Source organism: Carassius auratus, chromosome 39, assembly GCF_003368295.1.
Source record: "Carassius auratus strain Wakin chromosome 39, ASM336829v1, whole genome shotgun sequence".
Taxonomy (NCBI): Eukaryota; Metazoa; Chordata; class Actinopteri; order Cypriniformes; family Cyprinidae; genus Carassius; species Carassius auratus.
The window spans coordinates 13,246,826-13,259,927 of NC_039281.1; the positions used below are offsets into that span (position 1 = coordinate 13,246,826).

A 13,102-nucleotide genomic window follows, 5' to 3' on the forward strand; every position below is an offset into this window, starting at 1 on the left:
TGTTAAAGAGTTGGATTCCCATGCTAAACATAGACAAAGTTTCAAAAATTAAATTGTACGTTTGAAGGAGTATTTCTGTTCCAAAAATACTCCTTCCGGTTTGTCACAAGTTTCGGAAAGTTTTTTTTCGAGTATGGCTCTGTGTGACGTTAGATGGAGCGGAATTTCCTTATATGGGTCCTGAAGGCACTTCTGCCGGAAGAGCACGCGCTCCCGTATAGCAGAGCACTGAGAGGCTGAGCACAGACTCACTGATCAGAGCAAGAGCGTCGCGAAATGTCACAAAAGGAGTGTGTTTTTGGTTTCCAGGGCAAGACAACCCTGCACAGATTACCAAAGAAAAAACAGCATTAAGGGACCAGTGGATGGAGTTTATTTTTACAGAGCATCAACGGAGTTGTGCAAGTGTTTGTGTTTGTTCCCTGCATTTCTAAAATGCTTGTTTTACAAACAAAGCCCAGTTTGACGACGGATTTGCACAACGTTTATTTCTTAAGGATAATGCAGTCCCAACGAAAAAGGGTCATGATCGTGTGTTGGAACCGTATGCGGTGAGTAAAACTGCTTCAAATATCTCTGTTCGAGCCCCGCTCGGAGCGAGTCGTTGCTGCTGCTGCTCTCGTTCAGTTTCATCAGCCGTGAATTCACAGCTGTCGCAGCTTCCAAACGCTCTCATGCAAAAGCCTACTGGCGCTCGTGATTCTTTAGCTCCGCCCACACGTCACGCCTCCAGCCGGTCGTGTTTTTCCGGGAAAAATCAGTACACACTACCTTTCTCTTATGAATATAATAAAACTAAATACTTTTTGGAGTTATGAAGGATGCAGTACTACTCTATAGGTACTCAAGATTAACAGGATATTGAGTGAAAACGAGCATTTCACCCCCCCTTTAAGAGTTTGAATGAAACATCAAAGAAACCAAGCACCACAGAAGCATGGATATTACTAAAATGACATGCTGAACTTAAACATCAATCTGCATTGCCAAACAAATATAATTGTTGTCATAATTGATATAATGTGTGGGGAAATATTTAACTACTTCTGAATCATTTCAGTATTTCATACAATATTTTACAAATCATTATTTAATTTTTTGGGATTGTTTGAAGCATCTAAAGTGACGTTTAGGACATAATATATATATATATATATTTAAAGCGAATGTGATTCTATTGAACATTATAATTAAAGAATCCTTATAAAAAGTATCACAAGTTTCCACAAATATTAAGCAGTGAAACTGTTTTCAACATTGATTATACAAAATGTTTTCAAGCAACAAATCAGCATAGTAGAATGAATTCTTTAAGGATCATGTGACACTGAAGACTGGAGTAATGATGCTGAAAAAATCAGCTTTGATGTTTAGATTTCATATATGCAGGTAAATATGTCAAGTGTGCACAGAAATACACAAAAACCAGCTCAAAATGACGAGTAGAGCAATATTTTATCCTCAACAAACTAAATCAGTGTAGCAGGTGTGTTGTGGGCCACTAAAGTGCGGTTGTGTGTGTTCGTGTGATGACACAAAAGGACTTTTGATGTGCCATTGTTGGCAGGGTGCTGGAGGTATGGAAAGGAGCCATCATCAGTGTAACGGGATCCATCAACCACTCAACTACTAGATGTGTTCTGCTCAAAGTACAGATCACCTGAACTGACCTGCTGTGCGCTTCTGGAACATAGAAGGACAAAAAGAGCCAAGCAAAGACTAAATGGACAGGAGTGATGGAGGTACTGCAGAGCTTAGAAGAGCGAATCAAGCATGACACAAGGGACAATGTGAGTGGGAGCAGGTTATTCCATTGTGGGACTATGGGGGATTCCTGCCAGAGTCTATGAACCATGAAGTGACTGGAAAGATTTAGAAAAGAACATAACGTACATGTGTTGATCTAAAATAATTAACAGGCACACTTAAAAGGATACTCCACCCTAAAATTAAAATTTTGAATGACTTACCCCCATGTCGTTCCGACACTGTTATTTATTTGGCAGTCTATGGGGCAGTCTCAAGCCTCCAAGTTTTCATCCAAAATATCTTAAATTCTGTTCCAATGATGAACAGAGCTTTTACGAGTTTGGAACGACATGGGGTTAAGTGATTAATGACAAAATTTTCCTTTTGGGGTGGAGTAACCTTTTAAATTTCATAACTAGTGCTGACAATCATAGTTCCTGTGCGACTTTGCTACAAAAGATTTATATTTCAAACAAATATGGTTCTTTTGAACATATTCTTCAAAGAATACTGAAAAACGGTCATGGTTTACATAAAAATAAATAGTATGCTGCACAGATGTTTTCAAAATGTATAATAAAAATAAATGTTTTTAATCCCAAAATAAGCATATCAAAATGATTTCTGAAGGATCATGTGACACTGATGACTGGAGTAATGGCTGCTGTAAATTTAGCTTTGCGTCAGAGAAATAAATAACATTTTTAAATATATTAGAATAGAGAACAGTTATTTTAAACTGTAATAATATTTCACAATACTAGGTTTTTCTGTATCTTTTTTTTTTTTTTCAAATAAATGCAGCCTTGGAGAGCATATATATATTTAAAGCTCTTTATTGCTTTCTTGTTTATTTCTTATAAGTAGAAATAAATGAAAAAGAATAGGGAATGCTAGTGTTAGAGGGTCAATTAAAAAAATAAGCAAGTCAATAGAAAAGAAAAAATAATAGATAATCCTTGTGTTAGAAGGTCATTATTTATAAAAAGAAAAAAGTAGAAAGAATAGAGAGTCAAAAGAAGACGAAAGAGATGTGTTTTCAGCTGTTTCTTGAAATGAATAATGACTGAAAATAAACCAATGGCAACAGTTTAAAAGTAGCCTAATTCTGTGAAAAAAAAAACACGTACTTGGCAACCCTGCATCCAACGACCTGCAGGAGTCAGATTTGACTGATCTCAGGTCAAGAATAAGGATAGATGACTAGCAAGACCATGCTGGAGTATTTGTTGCTTAACTGATCCTAAACTCATTGACAAATATCTGATCTTGTAATTTGTGCTCCCTTAACACAGAGTGCGTGTGATTGTGAGATAGAAAGTGAAAGTGAAAGAGAAATGTACTCATTCAAAAGAGATTTAAATACTCAGCATCTGATGCATCAAAATGATGTACAATATTAAAATGTTTAAAGGAATGGACACGAAAATTGCAGGAGTATGGTCAGAAATTCAGTGGGAGCAGGATTAAGAAAACACCCTAATCCTGGACATTTTGGGCGATTAAGAAATCCCATCCAGATAGATTTGTTAGGTCCAAAAAGAAGACATGTCCAGGAAAAAGAGGACGTATGGTCACCCTTAATATATGTCTTTACTGTGTATATTTGTATGTACATATAAATAAATGTAAGAGATATAATGTATATAGATATATTCATATCTATATATGATTTATATTATACATAAATATATATACATATATATTACATATTTCTTATTTCAAATGTATTATGTAAACACAAACTTTTATTTTGGATGGGATTAATCAAGTTGACAGCACTAGTACACACACACACACACACACACACACACGCACACACACACACACACACACATATATATACTCTCTCTCTCTCTCTCTCTCTCTCTCTCTATATATATATATATATATATATATATATATATATATATATATATATATATATATATATATATATATAATTTAAAACTTATATACGGACAGTCGAAGGGAAGGGAAGTGTAACATGAGATATGAAACTGTGGGCACCTTTGTGTGAAGATAAACAATCTCTTGAGTGGCTTGCATAAATTAGGCCCGATGGGGAGGTTTGAGTGACAGATATGACATTTGAACAGGGATGTTTTTCTCCCAAAGAATAAATAGCACATGAATGGGCAAACCACAGTCTGACTATTACCATCGATTGGCCAGACCACTCACCATTCAACCCATCAGCGTTCATTAAACGGGAGGGCTTGTTGTGTAAATTCAAATGCACATGAACACAGAGAGGAGCTCTGCCTCTGACTACCCAAGATTAAAGAAGCATAATGCAAGTTGTTAATGCAGCTTCCATGTTTGCATCGTCCACTCTCTCCTCTCATTACTAATTAAATGTCATCACACAAACAGAATCATGAATATCCAGTCAGGCATGGCTGCTCATCCAGCAGTGTCTGAGGTGACGTGTTCAAGACGGCAAAACATGTTCACCCGCAATGCAGACATGCCATCTGCAGCCCGTCCTCACTTGTTTATAGAACTTCAGTGACACAGAGAGAGAAGGTATAACCACTACAACATTGTTGATTCCACTCTGCAGAGTCTGAGCCACGGCGAGAAATGAAGGAGGAATGACAGAGTCTAATTAAGATCCTCTGAAGCCTCTCCATGCCCCATCACAGAAGACATTCACAGGAAAGTGGCGTGCTGCTCTCCTTCACACCACTGACATTTCAACACCACTGCTGAGACAGAACAATCAATTCATACAGGAGCTCACAGAGACATACACTGTCTGTATGTTCTGACATGCTGGATGACAGACTGTACAGAATTGTACAAGATTTATCACTGAATCAGTGCAGGTTAAGGTCATTTTCCACACCAAAACAGCAAATTACTTGCAAAAAAATTGCACTGCATTATTGGATAAGAGTGCATGTTAATTGACACAGAATCTCATTGGCTGTACTGTAACTTTTACTTCTAATAAATGTTTTCTTATCCATTGTAATTGATGAGAAAGAGCTAGTCTGGCAGTGGTAATTAATGAGAGTAATATATACTGTATATTTATTTATACTGATAAAATAATACTTTTATTTAGCAAGGATGCATTCATTTGATCAGAAGTGAAATTAAAGACTTTTACATTATTACAAAAATAATAATAAAAAGGAATAAATTACATGTTTATATATATATAATCTAAATTGCTTAAATTGTAATAAAATTACAATTTTACAGATACATTTACAGATATATGCTGCCTTAATGAATAATAAACTTTTCTAAACATAAAAAAATCTTACTGACTGCAAACCTTTGAATAGTAATGACTGTAACAAAACAGTTATGGAGGAAGGAGGCTTGCAATACTGTTGAGGTTCTGCTGCAGTATAATTTATTAATATTGCAGTGCACACAGGGAACCAAAGTGACAGCATAGTCAGCACAAACTACCTGGTTTAGGACAGTCACTGTCCTCAATGGCATGTGAGAATTCAAAAAGAATTATCAACACCTTGCTTTTGCTTTCGCTCTTGTAGACAAATCGGTGTATCAACTAAATGACAAGAATTACATAACAATACTGACAGCTAAAAGTGAGCACTCATTGTTTCCAAAGTGTACACTGTAATATAGTTGCAAGCGCTGATGAACATAAAACCCATGCTAAAACGTGTGAGAGATGTTACCTGTGAAACTGAACTCATGATTTACTCACCACAGCTTAGATTCTCAGACTCCCTGCCAATGTACCAATTTATAATTATACTTAAAGAAGTAATTGTCCCTTCCCAAAAAGAAAAGGGTATAATTATCGCTGTGTTGATGGAATGACATTCAAAAAACTGCAAAAACATTATAAGAGCTCTGTTCCAAATCACCATGAGCTGCCTTGCTTTCTTCTATCTACATAGGCAGCATTGTAATTGATACAGAAATGCAAAAGTGACTCGCTTTATGATCCTCACATAAAATGCACAGCACACTTAACTGATTCCAAAAGAATTTAGCATTAGCCTGTTCCTAAGATAACAGTGATATGTAGACAAATCTTCTTGAAAATTAATTTTCAACTACTCTGAACTGATTCTATTGATACTTAATGAATATCAATACTGAATGAAATCTGTTCATTAATAATCTATGGTGACCAAGAGAGCTAAAATTTAAGAAAGCATATGCAAATAGAAAAGCACCAGCAAATTAAGAGAACATCTATTCATCAGTTTGACAATATATGTGCTGCAAATACTAACAATACAACCAAATACAGGAACACACTGCAAAAACTCACAACCAAATATAGAAACATGCTGCAAATAGGACATAACAAAATAGAGAAATGTGTTGCAAAAATTCACAACACAACCAAATACAGAAACACGTTGCAAATACTCACGACTCAATCAAATATAGAAACACACTTCAAAAACTCCCAAAACAACCAAATACAGAAATAAACTGCAAATACTTACAAAACAACCAAATACAGAAACGCGCTGCAAATACGCACAAACCAACCAAAACAAAAATGCAATGCAAATACACACGGCACAACCAAATAGAGAAAAGCACTGCAAATACTCATGACATAACCAAATACAGAAATGCACTGCAAATACTCGCAAAACAACCAAATACAGAAACGCACTGCAAATACGCACAAACCAACCAAAAACAAAAATGCAATGCAAATACTCACAGCACAACCAAATAGAGAAAAACACTGCAAATACTCACAAAACAACCAAATACAGAATGCAATGCAAATATTCATGACACAACCAAACAAAGAAATGCAGTGCAAGTACTCACAAAACAACCAAATACAGAAATGCACTCCAAATACGCACAAACCAGCCAAAAACAAAAATGCAATGCAAATACTAACGACACAACCAAATAGAGAAAAGCATTGCAAATACTCACAAAACAACCAAATAGAGAAATACACTGCAAGTACTCAAAAAACAACCAAAAACTGAAATGTGCCGCAAATACTTGCAAAACAACCAAATAGAGAAACGCGCTGCAAATGCTCATGACATGACGATATACTGAAATGCACTGCAAATACTCACAAAACAACCAAATACAGAAACACACTGCAAACACTTACAACACAACCAAATAAAGAAACATACTGCAAATACTCACAACACAACCAAATACAGAAATGTGCTTCAAGTAACAGACCAGAGGAAATGTTTCAAGGAGACCCAAACAACCTTCACAAAAATTAACCAGGGTTTTATTATGAAACTTAGAATGGTTTAACCATAGTAACCATGTTTTTTTTTAATTAACCATGTACATGTATATATATTTGTATTTTTTGAAATCTTATATAAACCACATAAGCTTACCACCACATGTTAGGGACGCTGATTCTGTACATGTTTTTAAAGTACAACTTAAGACACACTTTTTTGAAATGGCCTATTCCTCTATTTGATTATAATGATTATTACTATTTATATTTTTTAATCAGTTTGTCCTAATATTGTTGTATTGTTTTATTGAGATGGTGTAAAGCAAATTGGTCAACATGTGTTGTTTGAATGGTGCTATATAAATAAAAGTGACATTGACATTGACATTAATTGTATCTGTGTGTAATGTTAGCTTTAAGCATCAACTAGACTTAAATGTGTTGCCTGTACTCAGTCAATGACATTCTCTCTCTCGGAGACCTACTGTCCTATCCCGCGCTGTGCCTTTAAAACCCAGAGCCATTGACCTCCTGTTGCCAGCTTCACCCCCTATTAATTAGGATTTTAATTGGTGACCTTTTTAAGTCCAGTAACTGTGTAGAGAGGGGCATTTCATCTCCAGGCCTGAGCAAAGAGTAAAAGCAATGCAGCACTCACAGCACTTTAATCTGCCTTTCAAAGTGCTGCTGTCTTCCTCTCATTAGACACCATGGCATTAGGTTTGTGTCCTGTCCAAGTGGATGTGCAGCTCTATCAGATCTTCAGAAATACTGCCATGTGCCACAAACCAGCTGTGAAAATGAGAAATGACTGCACTACAAACACAATTCAGTAACCTGCCAAGAGCGACACAACAGCAGTGTCTCTGAGAAATCACTAGACCTCAAACATTTAAGAAAGATTTGAACATCTTCAACAAAGGGAATCTATATGATTACTGTGAGCAATTGCATCATTTGCAACTGAAATCTAAACATAAATGAGACATGATGAAAAAAATCATCATAATGCAACACTAAGAATACATGGTGTAGCAGAGTAAGCCGGAAAAATAAACATTTCATGCTGTGCAAATTAGACAAATGCATGGACAGGTTGCATGATATGCCCTCATATGCAATGAACCATGAACAAAAATTTGCAAAGTAAAATAAAATAAAAATAAAAATAGAAAACAATTAATTAATGTGTTACATTTTGCAGACAATTTGTTGTTCACACATTTTGGCATTGTACACAATTTCTTTGTTCAGTCACCAATATATGTCCAATATGAAATCCTGAAACAAAACCATTTGCAAAAACACAAAACAAAAACAAACTGCCACCTCACCTGGGGGAAATATCACAGCCCTGCTGCATGAAAGCTCCCAATGAGAACCAGAGACTGTTGAAGATGCCAAACTCGTTGGTCTGCTCCTGACTCTGCTGGTTCTGGTTCTGCTGGCCCTGACCCGGCTGGGCGGATGAAGAGGAGGGCTGATTAGGGTTCTGCTCAGCTCCTTCATCACAGTCATCTGCGTGCCACTCGTAGGGACTGAAGCGGCTGACAAGGAAAAGCACCACGCTCACGCCAATGTAGGCGAACACAATACACATCCAGATCTCATAAGCCAGAGGGTCCAGGAAGGAGAACACACCAGGCTTGGACTTGGTGGGCTTTTTAATCATGATGGAGATGCCAAGGCTCATGAAGGGCTTGGAGAAATCAATGACTTCCTCCCTGACCAGAGTGATGGTCAGTGGGGCCACAGCTACGTCAGCTTTCTACAGAAGAATATATAATTTTATTGCAATTACTACTAAATATATATTGTTAAATATGTCATTAAATTACACATGGGACCAGGAAAGGAAAAAGTTAGGACACATGGCCACTAGAGTCATTTTACTTGTTGTTTTTATTGGAAATAGGTGTACTATAAATATAGAGTGGACTTTTTCTAACCTCTCAAACTCTATAGACATCTTTCCAGGAAGAATTTTCTCATTCTGTGTTATTATTACTGTGTTGAAAATATGAACCTTTTCGGTTTAATTACTGAAAACTCCTTTCATTGAAGTCTGGTTTTCTATACAAATGATTAGATTACGCAGTACAGGAATGTTGATTAAAATTATTCAGGTTTTAAAACCAGATGATTTTCTGAATCAGTGGCATAACTGGTAAAATATATTGGGCTCTTTATGCTCTCTTGCATTAGTCCTTAAAGCTTTGACATTCAGACCTGGGAAAAGAAGATGTAGCACTTACACCATAGACAAGCTCTCCAACCATTCCATTCCACATCATGGTCTCAGGATCTCTGGCTCCATATTTTCCATCAGCCACTATCTTGATTATGTAGTGGTATCCCACGTGTTTGGCTATCTCAGCTGCCAGTTCCACACTGTAACCTTCATACTTATCATTTCCAGTAAACTGCTCATGGTTCTTCTTCAGCATGACATATGGCGATTCCTAGTCAGGACACAAAGGTAGACAGCCATATACAGTGGACAACAATTATTTACACTGTGTTTGTGTAACAGACCTGATATTCTAAACTAAAAAATGTTAATTTTGTTAAAAAGTTACACACAATATTACACAAATTTTACATATTACATATTATACATATGACGTATGTATAATGTATTTCATTTTAGACAGACATGGGAAATAAGAAAGAAAAATCAATTGAAGGCACTTTGTATCAGATGTGAAACAACAGGCTATGTAGACCCCTCAACTGATTTTAATGGGAGAAATGTAAATTTAGTCTAATGCAATAGAAGTAAGCACTATGGAAGCATATTACTTAAAACATGGTGACCTTGACAGGTTTATTTTCAGATGCTGATTTTTTAGCCTGAGGGACAGACCTGACAATAAACTCTTCAGGAAGTGTAGGGTGATTCTATATGTGGAAGGTCCATAATATGAGACGGCAGTTCAGTTGTGATATTTCAGAAAGATTGCACCTCCTGAGGAGATTACTGCACAAACGGCACCTGAGGCCCCGCTGACAGCTCACTCTGTAACAAGACTTTTCTAAGGAGCTCACAATGAACAAATAACACGAGGGCGTAAAAAGGAAGGAAAGAAAAATAGAGCGGGATGACGACCTCACTGTGTAGCATTGTTTTGTAACTTAAAGCAAATAAAGCCACATAGATGTAGTTATTTTCCCTTTCCAGAAACAAACCTCCTGATTACCATATCTGCAAATGTTTCAGTATAACAAAACTTTTGAACCCAGCTGTGCTGCAATGCATCCTAGAAACAGACAGTTCACACTGGCAGCACATTACCTGCTAATGCACACCTCCAAGATGGCCAGCACGCTCTCTTTCAGAGAAACATATCATATTTTAGAGGACCCGTGGTGATGCAGCTATTCCCATCTTATCTGATAAACCATCTCTGTAGGACAAACAGCATAGCTCAGACTATTTCCTACAATCCATCCCACTCCCTTGTGAGCCCTTAGCCCCTAACCCAAACCAATGATCCATTACTGTTTTTTTTGTCTTGTCACAAATTTCCCTCACATCCTTCCATCAGGAGGCTGGCCCACTTACTCTGCCCTTTCTCTGGCTGGGAACAAGATGGGCAGTCCACATATGCAAGGTTAATAAATGCTCTCTGAAGTCTAACTTGCGAGAGAGTCGCTAAAATGCAGGCTAAGCCCAAAGATCTCTGCTAAATGAGAAAGAAAAAAAGAAAAGGAAAACTAATCTCTTGTCCACTCTTGGCAATTCAATCAAAGGTTCCCCTTCAAGTATAAGATGAAAACACTATGGCTGGAGGAGCAATAGTCTTCATGCTTTTATCTGCACAGCATTACCATCTTAATACTGAGGGATAAAAACATGGAGGTGATGCACCAGCCATTCTAAGAAAGGCAAAAGGATGAAGACGACTTGTGAGATGGTGGGATGAGGCTGAATTCCTGTACTGTCATTCAACCAGAGTAGGGGTCGTGGAAGAATTATATTTTTCCAAGCAACTGGTATTTAAACTACAGGCAAGCTACACTGAAACTATAAACCATTTAAACAAATCGATTGAGCTACAGGACAGTTGAGGAGGGTATGTTTCAATGACAGTTATCTTGAGCTGAACAATGTTAATGTGTAGGGATATGTGGAACACATGACACAGTATCTCTGAATATAAACTACTATTCAAAAGTTTGGCGATGGTAAGAGTTTTACATGTTTTTTGTTTTTTAAAGAAGACTCATGCTCATTAACTCTGCATTATTCGATACAAAATACAGCAAAGACAGTAATATTATAATTTAAAATAACAGTTTTTAAATTTATATATATATATAAAAAAATGCAATTTATTTTTATAATGGCAAAGCTGAATTGCAGCCATTACTGCAATCTTCAGTGACACATGATCCTTGACAAATCAAATAATATGTTGATTTGATGCACAAGAAACATATCTTATTATTATATGAAAACTGGAAACAGTTGTGCAGCTTAATATATTTATCGAAACTGTTATTATTTTCTGTCATACAGGATTCTTTGATGAACAGAAAGTTCAGTTTAACAGAACTGAAATTGAAACTGAATTTTTTTGTAACATTATGCATGTCTTTATTGATACTGTTGATTAATATAATGAGTCCTTGCTGAATAAAATAATAGTGAATAATAAATCTTACTGGATCCGAACTTTCGAATAGTAGTATAACATTTAATGTTTTCAATCCAGTACAAGGTTATACAAGTAAATCAGGATTTAAAGAAGACTATACCAGAATAGTGGTAACGATATATGTGCGATTCTGAAGTCCATAAGTGTCATTACTGCCTGGCACGTAGGCCGCCGTGCTCACAAATTTCTCATCCTCATTCCAGTAACCCACCTGAGAAAAGACCAAATCAGGGACAGGAACTTGAGCATCATCAGAAACCTTTCTGAGATATCCCACAGGAGACACTACATGAAATACAGTACTTATTTAATTAGCCCAGTGAAGAAAGATAAGTGAAGAAAGAAGTATGAAACATGTCGAGAGTCTTCCTAATTCCTTTTCCTGATACCTAAAAACTTACTTTTTTCGGTCCTGTCGGCCTGAGCTCCATCACACTGACAGTGTAGTTTGTCCTTCGTCCTTTCTCGTTAAACTGAATGTGTCCCGTTAGGCCTTCAATCCGAACCTGAGTAAAAACCACATAGAAGATGTCTTTATTTAAACAAAACAATCTAGCCTTTTCTCTTCTTTCTTTCTTTCTTTCTTTCTCCTCCTCCTCAGAGGGGTGTACATCTCTCACAGTGCCTCTTCTGTGTGTACAGTACTGAATGTCTCCAAGGGCCGCATGATGGAGTTAATTGACCGAGCTGAACATCAATCTCCATGGCTTCTCAGCAGATGGACCAAATTGCCTCAGTCCAGCACACATCAGACTCTCGACAGACACAGCCACAGGCAAGTGGCTTCTTCTGCTGGAAGAATGCTACAAACTGACTTTGCTACATTGTTTAAACTTTTAATTAAGTGAAAAGGAGAAACACGTGATATGGCTGGAAGAAAATACCAATTTGTGCACGGCTTCTCAAACAGAGAGCATTTCTACAGATTTAGTTTCTGCTAACAAATTCTGCTCCACCTCGCCTACCAAATTCTATTCTTGGCACCTACATCTTCATTCAGTATGCCACCCAAAGCAAAGAGCCAGACATCTGCCTAAGGGTAACACAACAAAGCCAGGTGTATTTTCCCTCACTTATGTCTTTGTAAATATGGACAGGACAATTTTACGTGTTCACAGTGTTCATTCAAAAATATGTCTGTGAGCAGACCCTACAGCGTGAGATACCTGCTGAAGCGCTCTCTGAATATCGATGCCTTGGCCCCAAGGTGCTGGTGGGTTGGCCAGACATTCTCCAGCATTTCCACGGCGCGATATATCTATCCGCTGCCTGCGGAGGTTCTGGAAGGCTGTGGACATGACTTTGACTCCATCATATGTGAGAGCTCCAGTGTACTGCACAAAAAAAAGAGACATATGAGAAGTACTGTATATAGGCCTATGTATTTAAATAAATGTGATTTTTTATTCTTTGAATATATAATATAAATTGACAATTCAGCTAAATGTGTATTAGAGAGAAGAATCAAAAGCTTTTTGTATTTTGTCATCAGATGTTGCTGCTA

At 36.9% G+C, this 13,102-nt stretch overlaps 1 protein-coding gene across 5 annotated transcripts in view; it reads right to left on the reverse strand.

Moving 5' to 3' along the window:
* LOC113058002 (glutamate receptor 1-like) overlaps positions 1–13,102 on the reverse strand; it is a 64,627-nt gene that overhangs the window by 18,348 nt on the left and 33,177 nt on the right. For all 5 annotated transcript variants that reach the window (XM_026225673.1, XM_026225674.1, XM_026225677.1 and 2 more), the window contains exons 7-11: positions 12,765–12,932; positions 12,000–12,104; positions 11,699–11,809; positions 9,193–9,399; positions 8,272–8,705 (exon numbers count right to left, since the gene is read on the reverse strand). In XM_026225673.1, coding sequence (XP_026081458.1) covers positions 8,272–8,705; positions 9,193–9,399; positions 11,699–11,809; positions 12,000–12,104; positions 12,765–12,932 — 1,025 coding nt within the window. The remainder of the gene's footprint in view (positions 1–8,271; positions 8,706–9,192; positions 9,400–11,698; positions 11,810–11,999; positions 12,105–12,764; positions 12,933–13,102) is intronic.